General features: G+C 44.9%; 1 protein-coding gene across 3 annotated transcripts in view; it reads right to left on the reverse strand.

The window, feature by feature from the left end:
- ST3GAL5 (ST3 beta-galactoside alpha-2,3-sialyltransferase 5) overlaps window positions 1-19,471 on the reverse strand; it is a 52,945-nt gene that overhangs the window by 12,301 nt on the left and 21,173 nt on the right. For 2 of the 3 annotated variants that reach the window (XM_065422878.1, XM_065422879.1), the window contains 3 exons: window positions 9,023-9,137; window positions 6,936-7,279; window positions 2,135-2,321 (listed from right to left, as the gene is read on the reverse strand). In XM_065422878.1, coding sequence (XP_065278950.1) covers window positions 2,135-2,321; window positions 6,936-7,279; window positions 9,023-9,137 — 646 coding nt within the window. Of the gene's footprint in view, window positions 1-2,134; window positions 2,322-6,935; window positions 7,280-9,022; window positions 9,138-19,471 lie in introns of those variants that run through there. The other variant, XM_065422880.1, reaches the window with a different exon arrangement.

Below are 19,471 nucleotides of genomic sequence, written 5' to 3' on the forward strand. Positions count from 1 at the left end.
CTGGAAGCTTAAAAAGCAGAAAACTTGTTTTCCTCTTTTAATCTATCAATAAACACGAGGGGACAGGACGAGATCTACCAGTTATAAAATCTTGATGGACATGACAACCAGAAAGAAATCAGTTCAATTAACTACAGATAATGCTTTCGTTGTTTAATAAATCAATTGGTTTTAAATGCAAAAAAATTTGATATACTTTTTTTCTTATGTATCAAGCATATTTAAGGTAGTTTTAACAAAAACAATTTTAAAATGCTATTTTTTCGTGCATTTTTAATTAAATTCCAATTTCCATCCAAATAATACCAATAATAATATGACAACCACGTAGTCCTTATATAGAGCCTCTCATCTTTTATATCTCAAAACACTTTACAAAAGAGGTCACAGTATTACTATCCCTATTTTATAAATGAGAAAATTAAGGGACATGGAGAAGTGACCTACCAGGGTCACACAGGCCAGTGGAAGAGCCAGGAATTAAACCCACATCTCCTGAGTCCCAGTTCAGTTCTCTAGCCACTAAGCCATACTATCTCCTATATAATGCAGCTAGAAAAGTCACTGCTAAAAAAATAAATCAATCTAGTACATAAATGTGTCATTCAGCATTTTCTAACAAAAATATAAAAATTAAGAATCAGACTTAATCTATGTTAAGCTATGTAACTGCTTAAACGCATGCAAGTCATAGAAACATAGGACTGGAAGGGACCTCAAGAAGTCATCTAGTCCAGTCCCCTGCACTCATAGCAGGACTAAGTATTGTCTAGACCAGGGATCGGCAACCTTTGGCCTGCGGCGCGCCAGGGTAAGCCCCCTGGCGGGCCGGGCCGGTTTGTTTACCTGCCGCATCCACAGGTTCGGCTGATCGCGGCGCCCACTGGCCGCGGTTCACCGCTCCAGGCCAATGGGGGTGGCGGGAAGCGGCGGCCAGCACATCCCTCGGCCCGCGCCACTTCCCACAGCCCCCATTGGCCTGGAGCAGCGAATCACAGCCAGGGGGAGCCGCGATCAGCCAAACCTGCGGACGCAGCAGGTAAACAAACCGGCCCGGCCCGCCAGGGTGCTTACCCTGGCGAGCCGCATGCCAAAGGTTGCCAATCCCTGTTCTAGACCATCCCTGACAGGTGTTTGTCCAACCTGCTCTTAAAAATCTCCAATGATGGAGATTCCACAACATCCCTGGGCAATTTATTCCAGTGCTTAACCACCGACAGTTTGGAAGTTTTTCCTAATGTCCAACCTAAACTACCCTTGCTGCAATTTAAGCCTATTGCTTCTTGTCCTATCCTCAGAGGTTAAGGAGAACAAATTTTCATCCGCCTCCTTATAACAACATTTTACGTACTTGAAAACTGTTATCATATCCCCCCCACTCTTCTCTTTTCCAGACTAAACAAACCCCATTTCTTCACTCTTCCCTCACAGGTCATGTTTTCTAAACCTTTAATCAGTTTTGTTGCTCTCCTCTAGGCTTTCTCCAATTTGTCCACATCCTTCCTGAAATGTGTAGCACAGGACTGGACACAATACTCCAATTGAGGCCTACTCAGAGTGGAGCAGAGCGGAAGAATTACTTCTCGTACAACACGCCTGCTATGACCCCCCAATTTCTTTCTGCAATACTCCTTCCTAGGCAGTCATTTTCCATTTTGTATGCGTGCAACTGATTGTTCCCTCTTAAGTGGAGTACTTTGCATTTGTCCTTATTGAATTTCATCCTATTTACTTCAGACCATTTCTCCAGTTTGTCCAGATCATTTTGAATTTTAATCCTATCCTCCAAAGCACTTGCAACCATCCCAGTTTGGTATCATCCGCAAACTTTATAAGTGTACTCTCTGTGCTATTAAATATTGTGTACCCGCCTGGTTAGCGAAAAGTAGTACCACGTTATACCAACCAATGAGAATCAACCTTTCTTTAGAAAAATCATTCAAAAGTACAAATGCAAAACAGGATTAAAACTGAATATTTAAATCAAAGTTTCCTGCTTGCTGATTTAAAACAATCCACCCTGACTGCTTGTGAAGAATTCAATACAGTAAAAGAGCGACAGAACTGGAAAGTCAGTTTTCTGTGCATCAGAAAACCAAGATACGCAGGCAATAAGTCAACTGTTTATACCTACCAATGCTTCATTTTTTACCATTGCTTGAAGCCAATTGAAATCGACACTTTTAAATAAGACAACAACAAACAAGCTCTGAGGGTTATATTCATTTTCAGAAAGTGGGGCTCCCTCTGGATAGGTCATCCTTATGGTAGTTTTGTTACCAACATGATCTGTGTAGCCCTGAACTGGTGCATCATTTAATCTAAAAAAAGTGAAACAAAACACAATAAATAAACATGGTATCTGATGTCATTAAAATACCATACAAGTGACTTTAAATACCTAAGTAACACGTTTTAGTTGGCTCACCAAATTTTATTTGAATACATCAATAAATTACTCCCCTGGTAACAAGAACAAACCTCAATGGGTGGCCTCGCTCTGAAAAGCAACTGTACAAATACTATTGCAGTGTTCATGTTTCTTGTTGCCCTATAACTCAACTAGGGCTCTGAGGGGCAAACAGCAAGCTTCCTGCATATCACCACCAGTAATAAAAGGCTCTTCAAGTCAAAATTACCCATTCAATGACATCTCAGGAATCCCAATGTCCTATACGGGTTTGCACAATTCTAACTGACTGGAATTTAGGCGACAAGGTGGATGAGGTATTATCGTTTATTGTACCAGCTGTTGGTGAGAGAGACAAGTTTTCAAGTTTAAACAGAGCTCTTCTGCAGGTCTGGGAAATTAACTCAGGTCATGTGTACACTACAAAATTAAATTGACCTAACGTACGTCGGCATACAGCTGCCGCACTAATTACACTGCTTGTGTATATCTATACTTTGCTCCTTGTGTCAGCAGTGTGCCCCCTCACGGGGAGTGCTTTTATCGATTGTACTGTCAGTGTGGGGCATTGTGGGATGGCTCCTGAAAGCCAGGAACAGTCAACATACACAAAACAGTGTCTACACTGACACTGCTTCGACCTAACTACATCGACCTTGACTCCACGCCACTCTGGAGGTGGAGTTAAGTCAGCGTAGCAGGGCAGTTACAGTGACAGGAGCAAAACTGAAGTGTAGACATTTCTATAGTTACATTGACTTAAGCTGCCGTGTGTTGACCTAACTCTGTAGTGTAGACTAAGGCTATGTCTACAAAATGCGCCTTTTAGCAACACAGCTGTGCCACTACAGCCATGCCACTAAAAGGTGAGCAGTGTAGCCGCTCTTTGTCAGCGGGAGAGAGCTCTCCCGCAGACAAAATAAATCTGCTCCCAACGAGAGGCGGTAGCACTGTCCACACTGGCGCTTTTTGTCGGTAACACTTTTGTAATTCTCGGGTGTTTGGTTTTTTCACACCTGTGAAAGTGCAGTGTAGACAAAGCCTTAACATCCGAGTGTCACTGCTAAATGCAAGATGGAACAGATAGTTTAGCATAGGAAGTTAACACATATTTCAAGGGACTATTCAAGGCAAAGTGGCCCATTAACACCTTTCCAGTCAGAGGGAGGAAAAGGCAGGAGAAGCAGCTGGGAAGAGGGCTATTAGTGGGTTATAGATGGCTGTAATAAGCCATAAATCCAGTGTCTCTATTCAGTCCGTAATTTTTAGTGTCTTGCAAATCTATTGGTGACAAGAAAAGTAGTATCTCTGCAGGGCTAACGAGGGTAAAAAGCAGTCAAGACTTACTTTTGTCACTAAAATGAGCAATCAGTCTATATTTTACATTCCACTTGTCATCTTTTAATTCCAATGAGTATTTAATATGTCCTCTAGCGAGCCCATATTATTCTTTGCCCATCTCATCACTCCCAAACCTTTTCTCTTTTCTTTCTTTTAATTGGAACCTCAGAATTTTCATTTAAAGAAGACAGTGGTTTATTTCATTTTTACTGACTGTTTATTATGCTTCTGTTATACTATGTGTCTTCCAGAGTGTGTCAACGAGGCAGGTGCATTGAAAATAAAGCTATGTATCACAACTCTGAAACAGAATACTTTCTAACACTAACAGATCCACTTACCCTTTCACCTGGAACACTTAATACTCGAAAAGCAAGATAACTGATCAACTCCCCATGATAACCAGAAGATGGCACAGGTAATTTCAAGAGCCTACATTAGAATGATCAGACATCTTTTTACTTTAGGAATTTATGTAGTACCAACTTCATGCGTACGTTGTGCTTTGTCTGTGACTGCACTAATTTCTAACTCACTATTTTCATTATCCATATTGTGTGGTATCTGGTGTCTAGAGCAGTGTTTCTCAACCCACAGGTTGCTACCTAAAAGTGGGTCACACAAATGTACAAAAGGTTCACAGCCACCCAAGCCTTGAGCCCCGCCACCAGGGGCTGAAGTCATGATGGTCACATAAAAATCACGGAACCAGTGACCTCCATGACCTAGCCTTACCAATAAGCCAATCGAATGCAAGGTGGGAAGAGTTATGGGAAAAGAGTGCTTAGTAGAGTTTCAAGTGAAGTGTGTGTGTTTTAATCACAAAGTGAGTCTTTAGTTAGTGAAATGTATACATTTTTAAACTGTCCTGTTGCAACTGCAAGTACCAACGATAGTAGGAATTCATCACAACCTGAGAAGAAAAGTAATTGTAGGTACGACCCTGCTTACTTAAAGTTTGGGTTTTCATTTACCGTGGACCGAAATGGTGAACACAGGCCAGAGTGTGTCATCTGCGGTGAACTGTTAACAAATTAAAGCCTAAAACCATCACATTTATGTAGACATTTGGAGACAAAGCAGTCTAGCTATAAAGACACGTCTCTTGATTTTTTTAAACGAAAAAGCCAAATGGAAATGTCAAAAAAAACATGAACATGTATTTACTGTCCGTGAGCAAACACTGCATGCCTCTGACCTTGTTGCACACCGCATTGCAAAAAAGTTCACACTGTCGCTGAGGAGTTAATTTTACCTTCTGCTATTGACATATGCACTAAATTGTTGGGCGAGTCAGTGGCAAAAAAAATTAAAAGCAATCTCTCTCTCTCCAGCAATACAATATGGAGAAGAATCTGTGATATAGTTCAGAATACACCAAACTGCAAACAACTGATCGTCTTTCAGTAAGCGACTGTTTTGCTTTACAATTAGATGAATCTATAGATGTATCAAACCATGCTATCTTGCTGGTTTATGTGAGGCATGCACGGAAAAGTGATTTGCAAGAACAGTACTTGTTTAGTGCAGATTTGCCTATTTCTACTACTACTGCTGATATATTTGTTACACTGGATAATTACTGGGAGTCGGCGGGATTAAGCTGGTCGAAGTGTGTTGGTGTTACAACTGATGACGGAAACATTCAGTAGTTGCTCTGAGAATCCTTTTGAAAGAACCCAATGCAACGTGGAACTACTGTTTCCTGCACAGGGAGGCATTAGCAGCTAAAGACAAGGCACCTGAGCTTCACGAAACTCTTAAAAATGCTGTAAAAATAGTGAATTACATCAAACAAAATGCCAAGAATTCATTATGCTTTCACGTCTTCTGTCAGAAAATGGGCAGTACACATGTACATCTGCTTTACCATGCTGAGGTTTGCTGGCTGTCCCATGGCAAAGTGTTGTCTAATGTATATAAACTTAAAAATGAGTTGGCAGATTTTCTTGAAGAAAAAAGTCTCACCTGGCAGAGCACTTCAGTAACAACAAATGGGTTGTTTGTGCTGCATATCTGGCAGATATATTCGATCACCTGAATGATTTGAATCTGTCTTTGTAGGGCAGAGGGCACAACTGCTTTGAGCTAACTGACAAAATTGCTGCATTAAAAAAACCCCAACCCTCTCTCTGTGGAACGAACATGTTTCAAATGATAGGATGGACATGTTTCGTAACACATATCCAGAAACAAAAAATTTGAAAGATTTCACTAGCCAGGAAGCACTGAAGAAAACGATCAGTAGTCATTTAACTAAATTGCACACAAGATTCTGCAATTACTTTCCAGACGAACAACTTAAGGGCAAAGAATGGATACGGGATCCATTCGGAGTTGTGTTGAAAAACACGAATCTACCTAAGGAGGAAGAATCTCAGCTGGTCGAGTTATCTTGCATTCGCAGTCTAGAGAGAAAATATACTGAAATGAGCATTCCCCAATTTTGGCGCAGTGCTGCTGCTGGAGAATGTCCTGCTCTTGTTTGCCATGCAATTAGTGTCATTTTGCCTTTCAGTACAACATAGTTGTGCGAAACTGGATTCTCTGCCTTGACTCAACTGAAGAATAAAAGCAGGAGTAGACTGGATGTTGAACACAACCTTCAGATTGTGCTGACTAAAATTACACCCAACTTCGATAAACTTGTCAAAGAGAAGCAAGCTCAGGTTTCTCATTAAGTGGAACCTAGGATTTATTATACCGTTAATGTGTTCCTGTTAATGTTGATTTCTGCCTTTAACTTTCTGGATATTGAGCTGCTTTCATTTATTATTACTATTATTGTTATTATTATTGTTGTTGCTGCTACATATAGTGCACGATAAGTATTTTGGGGGCAAAATACGTGTGTTTTCTACTTTCTATTTACTGGAGTGGGACTGGCCATCAATGTTTACAAATGGGTCCTGGTCCAAAAAAGGTTGAGAACCACTGGTCTAGAGCACACTGAAATAATGACAGATTCCTGGTCCCTGCAGTCTGAATTTGAGTAAGTGTATCTGATTCACCATATTTTGAATATTGTAAAGACAAGTAATATTAATAAAGTACTTTCAGTTTCATAAACGAAGTAATAAATGGAGTTTGAGACTTCCCTTTCCCCTCCCAAAGAGAGAGGCTGTTTGCAAACAACACAAATGTTAAATTACTTTGTAACATTAGACAGAAGAGAAATATGCACCTTATAACAATATCAAACTCATTCAGCACATGGCCTAGCTCCAATCCATGAAGTATTCCACCACTTCCTACAACAACACAACGCTTACAGTGTTTTGATTTCAAGTTCTCTGGCAAGTCATGCTCAGGTAAGAGTTTTAAGAGGTTCTGAAGTTTATGAGAGTTCTTGTGAAATCCAAACGGGGGTTTGTATTTAAACACATCTTCATGCCTGAATATATCTTCCGTTACAAAGGGAAATATGTTCGCGCTGTACTTCTCAGCAAATAATCTGTCCATCTCCTTCTTCACAAAAGAAGGTCGACATTCTCCTTGCTGTATGAGTTTGGCATATTTTTGTGCTCTCTGAAACAAGACGGTATATGAAATTTAAGTCACACAAGCTAGTACATTTCAATATTACAAATATAGCATATCTTGTCTGAAGCAACCTCCCAGGAGGCCAACAGACATCCATAAATTAGCAGGTGTAGGTTTTAGAAAGATAAACCAAGCTGAACCACCAACTGTGGGAAATTTAAAACTAGTCAGTTAAAACAAGAAGCTACCTGTTTGTGGTGTTATCGTGAGTGCAGATTTCAGAGTATAACTTTTACATCCTTCAGGTGGAAGATTTCTTTAGGAGTAAGTTAGAGTGCAGGTGCAGTCAGAAAAATTACTATGTAAAATGGTACCTTTTTACAAAGTTCGTCTGCTTCCTGCACATTTTCAAGCAATAACTGGTTATTTTTGTTCATGGCCAATACAGCTATGGGAAAGGAAGATGGTCATCCATCAGTAACAAATTTGTCAGCTAAATTTTGATTGCAGAAACTGTACTACCAGTGACACGTAAACTGGAAAGAAAAACTCTGTCCCATCCAAGACAGGACTTGCAGCATTTTGACTTGTGAACTGATTTTAATCTAGATGTTTATGGTCATTTAAAAAAATCCCACTATAACCATGCTTAAAATGTTCACCCAGAAGTGGAGGGTCTCAAGTTCTCCTTAAAATGAAGTTGAAGTACCAATATAAAAACCTACAGTACTAGCTTTCAGCTGAATCTTCCCATGCCAAATAAATGATGATCTGTCTCTTTGAAACAAGATCCTCCTGCACATTTTTAGAGAGTAGAACCCACAAATTGCGGTCTGGTACAAGGAGGAAGCTTTAGTACAGTTCAAAGGCAAAGATGCCATTTTACCACCGCTCAACAAATTAGAGGATTTATCATAAAAACAAGAACAAAATGGAAAGGTGGGAGGAACAGAGGCAAGTAGAAAACAAAGAGATATGTTTGTGTGATATATGTGGGACAGTCAAAAATGCAAGCCTGATGTTAAGATTACAGAAAAAGGGGAACAAAGGAGAATGGGAAAAGGGGAGGATTTTTTTTAATTGCAATTACAAGAACTCCACAGATGTGCAGAACAGACCCTACAGGTACCAAAAAATGTTTAAACAGGCCCTGGTGTTTTAGAATTCTAAGCAGATATTTAGAATATCAAATTCTTCCTTCTTTCCCAACACAGGGTGAGAATCAGCAACTTTGTGTTACAGTGTAATAGCAAGCATAATGTTTCAATTTTTAGAACAACTCTCAAGCCTTCTCACTCTCCAGTGCGGCACTACTGAAGCTGTTTTTTAAGTCTGACTAATCATCCCATTCTGCAACTTCCAGCACGGTCAAAAGCATTCCTTGCATGCAACTGGCAAAATAATCAGGCCACAGAATTCTACGTACATATCTAAGTCCCCCTTTTTTTTTTTCTTGCAACCTTCCACTGTGTTAATGCAGTCAAACTTTTTCAAACTATGTATCATATCTGTGATGACAAATGTTAAACCATTGTTTTCTTCCTCCTTCAATTTTATTCCTAAAACTCTATAATTTTCTCTGTGTAAGTCTCACTGCCTACACAAGCATAAGAATTGAAAACCTCAGCCTCTCAGTGCAGGTAATGGACCATACAGAAAGGTAAATTCATCTGCCTTCATTGCAGGACTTCAGCCTACAACTCCATCACTTCAGGTCCTGCAGTGAACTTTCCAACTCTACACAACACATCAGTAACATTTGCTAGATACAGATAAAGAATAGCAAACCTTTACACGTTCAGGGTCCACATAGTGCATTTTCTTCATGTCACATTCTTCAGGGCCAAAACTTAACTTGAGGATATAAAGGAAGCACACCACGACTGCAAACAGTGCAACACGTCTAAAACGAACAAGAGCCATTGATTACTTTTAGGGCAGTAGGCCACTGCCAACAGTGGAGTTATTTCTGAACTACTCCTTTGTGAAGCTGATAAAATGTGAGCGAGTTAAAAAAAAAAAAAAAAAAAGGGTAAAGAAGCACGTTTAAGTGCAACCCACAGTGAGACACTGCACAGTCCTAATGCTGTAAACCACATTCTTCCTCACCCCATCAAAGCTTTTTGCACTAAAGTGGATCAATACTGTAGTATGGAGACTGGTGCTCAAGGATGCTTTCGCTTTGTAGCGTGGTTCTGCACTGGTATCGGTTACTTTAAACTAAATGACCTTGATGTGTCCTGCATCAAATTTGACTACATCAACAGGCTGCTCTCTGTACATTTTGGGACTACACTAAAGTGCTTTTCGATTTCTTTAAAAAGAATAGTTTTACTTCACTCTTAAAAATGGCCAAAACAAACAATCATGTAAAGAGTGCAGTTGCAAACTGGGTTTTCAGTATCAAAAATACTTAAATGTTTTTGGTGCTGAAAACCCAATTTGAAAACTTCAGAGCCTAAAATCCCAAACCACCACTTAGGTGCCGCCAAATCTATTTTGGGTTACTTGGAAGGCCAGAATGCAGGATTTATAATCCCAAATTTAAAAAGACACCCAGACACCCAACTTTCCGCCCTATATTAAAAAGCCAGCATTCCTAGAATCATTTTAATCCAGGTTTTCCTCAGTGGTTTGAGCATGGTAAAGGGCTATGTGAATGTTGAGTATTATTACTGGGAACTACTATCTGAATAACATAAGTAATAAGAGCTACCAATCAGCTGAGCACTGTTACCTTAGATGGAGTGTTATAGTTAGGGCCCTACCAAATTCAGTCATAAGATTTTAAAAAATCGTAAATTTCATTATTTCAGCTATTAAAATCTGAAATTTTACAATGTTGTAATTTTAGGCAGGGGCGGCTCTATGGTTTTTGCCGCCCCAAGCACGGCAGTCAGGCGGCCTTCGGCGGCATGCCTGTGGGCAGTCGGCGGCACGCGGATTCGGCGGCGTTTCTGTGGGTGATCTGCTGGTCCCACGCCTTTGGCGTACCCGCCACCAAATTGCCACCGAAGCCGCGGGACCGGCGGACCTCCCGCAGGCACACCGCCGAAGGCCGCCTGTCTGCCTCCCTCACAGCGACCGGCAGGCCGCCCCCCGCGGCTTGCCGCCCTAGACACGTGCTTGGTGTGCTGATGCCTGGAACCGCCCCTGATTTTAGGGCTCTTGACCAATAAAGGAGTTGTGGGGGGCGTTGCAAGGTTATTGCAGGGGGGGGCGTTGCGGTACTGCTAACCTTACTTCTGCGCTGCTGCTGGCAGTGGCACTACTTCAGAGTTGGGCAGCTGGAGAGTGGCAGCTGGAGAGTGGCAGCTGCTGGCTGGGAGCCCAGTGCTGAAGGCAGAGCCACCGCCAGTAGCAGCGCAGAAGTAAGGATGGCATGGTATGGTATTGCCACCCTTACTTCTGTGCTGCTGCCTGGCCCTCAGGCAGAAGCTGCCACTATCCAGCCACCCAGCTCTGAAGGCAGCAGCGCAGAAGTAAGGGTGACCTGGTATGGTACTGTCCCCCTTACTTTTGTGCTGCTGCTGGCAGGGTGCCACCTTGAGCTGGGTGCCTGGCTAACAGCCACCGCTCTCCAGCTGACCAGATCTGAAGGCAGCAGAGAAGTAAGGGTGGCAATACTGTGACCCCACCCTAAAATAACCTTGTGACCCCCCCTTGCAAATCCCTTTTGGGTCAGGCCCCTCAATTTGAGAAACACTGGTCTTCACTGTGGAAATCTGTACAGTATAGGGTAAAAGCACACTAAAGACCAGATTTCACGGGGGGAGACCAGATTTCACCGTCTGTGACACGTTTTTCATGGCCACGAATTTGGTAGGGCCCTAGTTATAGTACACTTTAAATATTAATTTGAAAGTATTTTAAACGATAGTTTCTGTCCTCTTATTCCACTACCATCCCTTCCCCACAGACACTAGTCAAAGCAGTACCTTTAATTTGTGACATATGAGAAAGTAATTATAAATTGTTACTATTAAACAGTTACTACTTTATGCTCCCCTGTCCCCCAGTGCTAGTTCCTGTAATGGGAACTACTCCCTAAGAATGCTAATAGACAATGTTTATTAACATTTATTCCCTTGTTCCGAAAGGGATTAAAATAAACTATAAAGAGCAGATATCTTTTGTGCTGCCAACATATGAAGGCATGTAATTGTCTGGCTTTTAACCTCACAAAGGATGGGATTAAGTATGAGAGAAAGTTACTTACTGTAACTGGAGGTTCTTCGAGACGGGTGGTCCCTACCTGGATTCCAAACACGGGTGCGCATGCGCGCCATGCGCTGGAGCCAGAACTGTTCATAGTAGTATCTGTTGACCCGCACATGCATCAACTGCGTGGCACATTCAAGGCTTTAAGAGGCTGTGCCAGCCGACACCCCTCCCAGTTCCCTCGTACCAGGAAGCAAATGGAGCCCGGAGCATAGGAGAAGAAGGGCGGAATTGGAATCCAAATAGGGACCGCACATCTCGAAGAACCTCCAGTTACAGTAAATAACCGTCTCTTTCTCTTCTTCTTCAAGTGATGGTCCCTATGTCAGGATTCCAAAAGCGGGAGAGTAGTGAGCAGTGGTCAGTATGGAAGCAGGCACAAGGGCTCTCGAGAAGACCAAGTCAGTAGGACAGCGTGACCAGCTGCTGCATCTGTCACCGTCGAGGGGGCAATGGCATAGTGAGAGGAAAAGGTGTGGACAGAGGACCAAGTAGCTGCCCAACGTATCTATTGCCACAGAACAGCCGCAGGAAAAGCCAACAGGGGTGCATGCGCCCATGTGGAGTGGTCATGCTGCAACAAGAGATCCACTTGGAGAGGCACTGGGAAGAAAGGGTGTAATTCCGACAGTGCTCCGTGATGGCGATGAAGACCCAGGGGGCCACTCGGAAGTCACGTGTGAGGTGGAAATAAAAAGCTAATGCTCGGCAGACATCAAGGGAGTGGAATACATGCTCCATGGGGGGGGCGTGTGGCTTAGGGCAGAAGACCGGAAGGTGTGTACTTTGGTTGAAGTGAAAGGAGGAAGTCACCGTGGGCAGGAACTCAGGGTAAAGATGTAAGGAGACCCTGTCTTTGTGGAAGATGGTAAATGGCAGATCCACCATCATGGCGGCCAGTTTGCTGACACGTCATGCGGAGGTGATAGCCACCAAGAAGATCACCTTCATGGAAAGATGGGAGAGGGAGCAAGTGGCGAGGGGTTCGAAGGGTGGCTTGGTGAGTACAGAGAGAACCAGATTCTGAACCCAAGAGGGGATAGGCCTTCGTAGTGGGGGAAAAGCACTGAGAAGGCTGCAGAGGAAGCGGGAGGTCATCAGATGGGTGAAGACGGAGAAGCCATCCACAGGAGGAAGAAAGGCACTGAGTGCCTCCAGGTGGATGCAGACGGAGGAGCGAGCAAGGCCTGATTGGCAGAGATGATGGAGGTAGTCCAGAAGGACAGGAAAGGAGACAGAGTCTGGAGAGAAGTGATGGCCCTGAGCCCATGCGGTAAAGCGGTGCCACTTAGCTTGATAGCAGATTCGACTGGATTGGTACCTGCTATGAGTGAGGATGTCTTGGATGGGGTCGGAACAAGCCCGGTCTACATGCGAGCCCCATCCAAATACCAGGCCATGAGGTGCAGAGGGCTCGGGTTGGAGTGCTGCAGCCAGCCATGCACCTGCATTAGGAGACCCGGGAGGGTCAGAAGAGGAATCGGAGGGCAAGCACAGATTGGTGTACCAATACTGGTTAAGTCGGGAGAGAGCTACGAGGATAACCGTCACTCAGTCCTTCCACACTTTGCGCAGGACTTGGGGAAGGAGGGGAATGGGTTGGAAGGCGTAGTGGAGATCCGAGGTCCAGGGAATGAGAAGGGCGGTCTGTGACGTTGCACTCTATATGATTTTATAAAAATATGCTAATAAGTAAATATAATGTAACTAAAATATGCTTCATGAAAAGGTCTCTTGTAAGGTATTATTACAAAGCTTATAATCTATTGAGTGGGGTCATCCTATTTGTATAAATGTATCATTCTTGTATCTGAAACTAGAAATATGAAATATAACTGAGGGCCTATGGTAATTATGCGAAGTGTGGGCCATTAATGGTGGTTTGAAATTTTGATGGCTCCCATCAACCAGGACAATTGACTGTGGATTGCTCTGTTTGCAGGCAAGCCTTCCTGTGAGTCAGGCTGGGAGGAATGAAGGGTTGGGTGACATGAAGGTCTTACAGTGACATGTGATCATGTCACCTAAACTAAAATCCATCTTTAACCTAGTGCTTTTTCATTGGGGGGTGTGGGTGGGGGTGAGGGTTGGGAACCCAGAGGGACAAAGGATTCCCGCCTTATTCAAAAGATATATGGGTGATACAGAACAAAGAGGGGAGCCATCATGAGAAATCCCCTAGCTACCACCTGAGCTGGAACAAGAGCTGTACCAGAATTGTGCCCAGGCCTGGAAGGTGTCCAGTCTGAGGAAAAAACTTACTGAAGCATCTCTGAGGGTGAGATTATCTGTATTCAGTTTGATTAGACATAGATTTGCGTGTTTTATTTAATTTTGCTTGGTGACTTACTTTGTTCTGTCTGTTACTACTTGGAACCACTTAAATCCTACTTTCTGTATTTAATAAAATCATTTTTACTTATTAATTAACCCAGAGTATATATTAATACCTGGGGGACAAACAGCTGTGCATCTCTATCAGTGTTATAGAGGGCAAACAATTTATAAGTTTACCTTGTATAAGCTTTATACAGGGTAAAATGGATTTATTTGGGTTTAGACCCCATTGGGAGTTGGGCATCTGAGTGTTAAAGACAAGAACACTTCTGTTAGCTGCTTTCAGGTAAGCCTACAGCTGTTAGGGGACGTGATTCAGACCTGGGTCTGGGTTTGCAGCAGGCTAGAGGGTCTGGCTCAAACCGGGCAGGGCACTGAAGTCCTAAACTGACATCAGGTGGCAGCTCCCAAGGGGGGTTCTGTGATCTAACCCGTCACAGCATCACCCTGTGAGCCTGGGCCCAGGGCTCAATGGGAGCAGAAGAGGGGAAAGCTTCCAGTTCTCCAACGTCACAGAGGTCCCAGTGCAGTGTGCTCCGCCAACGAAAGATGGACTAGTTGGCGTGGAAGGACCGGCTGAGCCTGTCCGCTGGGGAGTTGCTGGTGGCTGGGAGGTGCACAACATACAGGGTGATTCCGTGCTGGAGGCACCAGTTCCAAAGACGGATGGCCTCCGTGCAGAGGAAAGGAGACCTGGTCCTGCCTGTTCGTTGATATATACAACCTTCATCATACTGTCAGACAGGAGCTGAACATGGCAGGAACAGAGGAAGGGCAGGAAGGCCTCACAGACCAGGTGGACTGCCCGTAGTTCCAGGACGTTAATGTGCATCTGCACAACCTTTGGTGACCAAAGACCCTGAGCAGTGCCGCCATCAAGGTAGGTGCCCCAGCCAATAGTGAGGCATCCGTGTTGGAGAGCGGTGCTAGGCGTGGGGGACATGAACAGAATGCCTGCTAGAATCACGGACGGTTTGTACCCCAGGTGAGGGAAGCCAAAACAGTGGGAGGGATGATGACCACCTTCGGCAGATGGTCTGACTGCGGATCATAGATGCAGCAGAGCCAGAGTTGAAGGCAACACATAGGGCGGTGGGCATATGGCATGACTGCAGTGCAGGCCACGATATGGCCCAGGAGGGATAGGTACTGAAGGACGTGCGTTTGCGGGCGGCGGTGGAGCATCGCGATAAGAGAAGTGAGGAAAGCGAAGCCATCCATGGGAAGAAAGGTACGGGGTGCAGAGTCCAGGTGTACCCCCATGAAAGTGAGAGTGCAGGTAGCGATGAGGATCAATTTTTCCTCATTGATGTAGATCCTCACGCTGCTGAGGATGGCGTGAAGGGTCCGGATAGAGGTAAGAGGGCGCCACAAGGAGCCAGTCGTCCAGCTAGGGGAAAGAGGGAATGGCCCTGGTGGCACATATAGGCCACCACAACCGCAAAGACCTTCATGAAGATGCGGAGGGCGGTGGTGATTCTGAAGGGGAGGACGCGGAATTCGTAATGGAAACTTCTCACCTGGAAGCGGAGGAATTTGCGATGAGCAGGGTGGATGTCTATGTGGAAGCATTCATCTTTCATATCGAGAGCAGTGAACCAAGCTCCATCGGAGAACGAAGGGATAATAAGGGGGAGAGTGACCATCCTGAAGCGAAACTTGTAAATAAACTTGTTCAGAGAGCAGAGATCCAAAATGGGATGAAAACCACCCCCTTTTCTTAGGGATGAGGAAACAGGGAATAAAAACCACGGCCACAGTAGCGCCGCAGCACGGATTCTATGGTGTTCTTTTGGAGGAGGGTGGTTGCTGCCTCACAGAGGAGATGGTCCTGGGAAGGGTCCGGAGGGTGGCCACTGAGCGGATGATGAGGAGGGAAGGAGAGGAATTCAATAAGGAGGCCTTGGTGGATGATGTCCAGCACCCAATGGTCAGAGGTGATCCTACCCCAGTTGTGAGCAAAGAGGGAAAGACAACCCCGATCCATGGTGTGGCCAGAGGGATCGAGGAGGGTTCACGGTTCTCGAGGAAAGAGTCAAAAGGGTTGCTTAGATGGATGATGATGGAAGCAACAGAGGAAGAACATCGAGGTCGCTGGGAGCAAGGGCGATGCAGGTCAGGTGGCCATTGAGGGTACGGCTGGTAAGTGGCAAAAGGGCAAGGGCAGAAGGCGGGTCGGAGCCGGAGTAGAAATGCCCAGAGACTGGAGGGTGGCATGAGAGTCCTGGAGGGAGCAGAGGGACTCGTCCATCTTGTCACTAAATAGCTTATGATTGTCAAAGGGAAGGTCCTCAAGCATTGTCTGACCTCCATAGGGAAACCACTAGACTGGAGCCAAGAGTAGCGACGGAGCACCACTCCAGATGCCAAGGAGCGTGACGCAGTGTCGGTGGCATCAACAGCAGTTTGGAGAGATACGTTGGTCACCAGTTTTTCCTCATCCAACAGATGCTGAAATTCCTGCTGCTTTTCTGGAGGAAGGAAGTCCTGAAAGTCCGCCAGCTTGGAATAGGACAGGAAATCATACTTTGCGAGGACAGCCTGGTAGCTGGCAATGCGGAATTGTAGGCCCACGGACTAATATACCTTGCGGCCCAGCAAGTCCAGCTTTTTGGTAAAGCAGTCAGGACAGGTGGATTTAAAGTGTTGCTGATGGGTGCGCTCCATGGCCGTTTGGACTACCAGGGAGTTGGGTGGTGGGTGGGTAAAGAGATAGTCTGTACCATTAGAGGGCACAAAGGAGCAGCGTTCTGCCCGCTTTGACATAGGAGGCTGGCATGTGCCCAACAGCCTGAGCTGGCTGCAAGATGGTGTCATGGATGGGCAAGGCGGTATGGAAAGGCCCCAGAGGCTGGAGAATGTCCAGGAAGTGGTCCTGGGAATCACGAACATCCTTCACTGTAAAATTAAATGCAGCAGCCATGCAGCGGAGCAAGCTCTGGTATTGGGTATGGTCGCTAGGCACCGAGAAGGTGGGTGGAATGCGGGCATCGTCCGGGGACGAAGAGGCGCCTGTGAGGACTGAAGGTGTCAATGGCGCGGCTGGTGCTGACGGTGCAGGAGCATCCAGAGGTTCCTCGTGGAAGATGGCGGTATGGGCGACAGATAAGCAGTGATGCAGGCAGTACATCCCACGATCCTGGTAGGGGTCTCAAGCGGGCCAGTAGGGCCAAGCATAGGGATTGCCAGGCATCGGCGGTGCCCATGGGTAGCGGAACCATGGGTCAGCCGAGGGACCGCAAGTCTGTGGGTATGACCGGGGCCGAGAGTCAAGGCTCTAGGACTGGGCAGAAGAGAAGGCTGTGTCCGGGACAAAGGACCACTCTGATTCCGAAGAGGGGTCCAGTAGAGGAGGGGCCATCAGTGAATGCGGAATTGGTGGCGCAAGACGAGGTCCGAGAGGATGGTCAACAACTAGAAGGAGCTCGTCCGTCACCAGAGCCGGCGGAGAAGGATGGAGCAGGAGGGGCTCGTCCACTGGAGAGGGGAGTCTCGGAACAGGCAAGGGTCCAGAGCGCAGGGGAGAGCCAACGAAAGGCAGCATGAGCTCATCTGATGGCATCAGGGGTGATAAGCGTGCCAGAATGCGCAGGACTGGGTGGGACAGGCCAGAAGGTCCTGGCAGTGTTGACGGCACCGAGGGCAAAGGAGGAGGCCCAGGTGCTGGAGCAGAAGACAGGGCCAGTGGCATACAACAGCATTTGGAGCGGTGCTCCATATAAGCCTTCTTAGGAGCAGGAGCATCCACAATTGCACATGACTTCTCGCCCAACCTAACATGGCTCGGGGAGGTAACACTGCGTTTAAAAGCTGTCCCCGTCGGGGAGCCGCTCTTATGCCCATGCTTCTTGTGCACCCAGTGGGGTTTCGGTGGGTGCGGCAGTGCCGCACGGGAGGGGCCCAGTGAAGCGCTCACCACCAGGGTCGGGCACTGTTCCAGCAGATCTGGTGGAGCCATGTCCAGTTATGCACGTGGGCACATTGCCTCCTCCATCAGATATTTGCGGAGGTAAAGTTCACGAACTGCTTGAGTCCGGGCAACAAGAAACAGTACAAGGCAGTAAAGGCAACCAATGTGCTCGTCTCTCACTGAAAAAGAAACAAGGGCGCAAGTCACAGTTCTTGAAGCCGGCTTGTTGGGGCATAGTCCCCAGGCCAGGGAGAAAGAAACCCCTGAAGGGAAGAAGTCCAAGGAAAAACTAGCTAACTACTAAAAACTCAGGGATGACAACTATATACAGCAGAAACGAAGAGCAGTTCTCTTAGCGAGAAAGAGAGGTTCCGACTCTGGCCATGTGGCGGTAAGAGGGAACTGGAGTGGCGTCGACCCGCACAGCCTCTTACAGCCTCAGACGTACCACGCAGTTGACGCACGATGCACATGTGGGTCAACAGACACTACTGCGAACAGTTCCAGCTCCAGCGCACGGCACCCATGCGCACCCGCGTTTGGAATCCAGATAGGGACCATCACTCAAAGAACAACCTTGACTTAAGTGTTAGTTCACATGAAATGGAGCTAATGGAGGACTAAGCCTCAAAGGTGGATGCACCATCCAGCACTTTTATGCTACTTAACAGCATCCTTTTTTTGGAAACTCAGCTTATTCAAAAGTACCATAAGTGTATGTGTTGTATTTGCCTTTTATTTTAAAGCTACAGAATCCAGGAGTGTGCTAGATGGTTTACAATTAAAATAAATAAATAAATAAACACACACACACAAAGCAGCAAGCAATGCCCCTTCATTAAAGTGCTTACAATTGAGATTCTGCCAAGACAGAGTAATACACAATCGAGAAGAAGGGATGAGAAAAACAAAGGCTACAGTAACAAGATCACACATTTAGTCCGTTTTGCTAATAGGCACACCCAGTGTGTTACGTTAGGTTTTTTTTTTTTTTTTTTTATAATTAGAAATATGTAGGTCAATCAAAAATTGCACAGCATTTTACAACCCACCGCACAAGTTCTGCAGAGACAAAAAATTGATGTTATATCATCACTGCTGCAAAAAAGTTTCAATTCACCTGCTATTGCTGCTGAGAAGGCACAGCCAAGGTGTTTTAGACTGATGGAGTCCTTGCCAATACTCAGCCATAAAAAGGGCATTTTCCTAAGAACTGATGATTTTATTTTTTATTTTTTACCCAGAACAGAATAAATAATGTTAATTAAGTACTTTCTGACAAAGACTATTGTATAACAGTAACGTTGCAATGTCAATAGTCTGATTTGTCATGTTAAAAAACAAAACCAAAAATAGTTATCAAAATGTTATTTGGTCATTGATCTCTTAGAAACACTCATATGCTAAAAAATAAAAATATTTTTAAATTGACCATTACAAATGCATATTGTTCTTATTCTACTTGGTAGTTAATTTGAATAATTTCTTGTTATTAGGAAATCTGGCTATTGATTTTAGAGGTTTAGTTGTTCATTTATTCCTATGGAACAAAAGCCAACCACAACAATTTATGGATTTTTATACACAAATAAATATTAATTGTCAGTCACTTAGAGTAGCATAGATAATTTTTAATAAACTAATGACTGTATATTTGGTTGCTGCATGTCAGAAGTTAATATATAGTAAAGCCAAGATTTTCACAAATGAGTGACTAAAGTTAGGCTCTGAAGTTCTATGTGAAAAGCAAAGTTTGCTAATCCACACTC

Source organism: Emys orbicularis, assembly GCF_028017835.1.
Source record: "Emys orbicularis isolate rEmyOrb1 chromosome 5 unlocalized genomic scaffold, rEmyOrb1.hap1 SUPER_5_unloc_1, whole genome shotgun sequence".
In the NCBI taxonomy this organism is placed as follows: Eukaryota; Metazoa; Chordata; order Testudines; family Emydidae; genus Emys; species Emys orbicularis.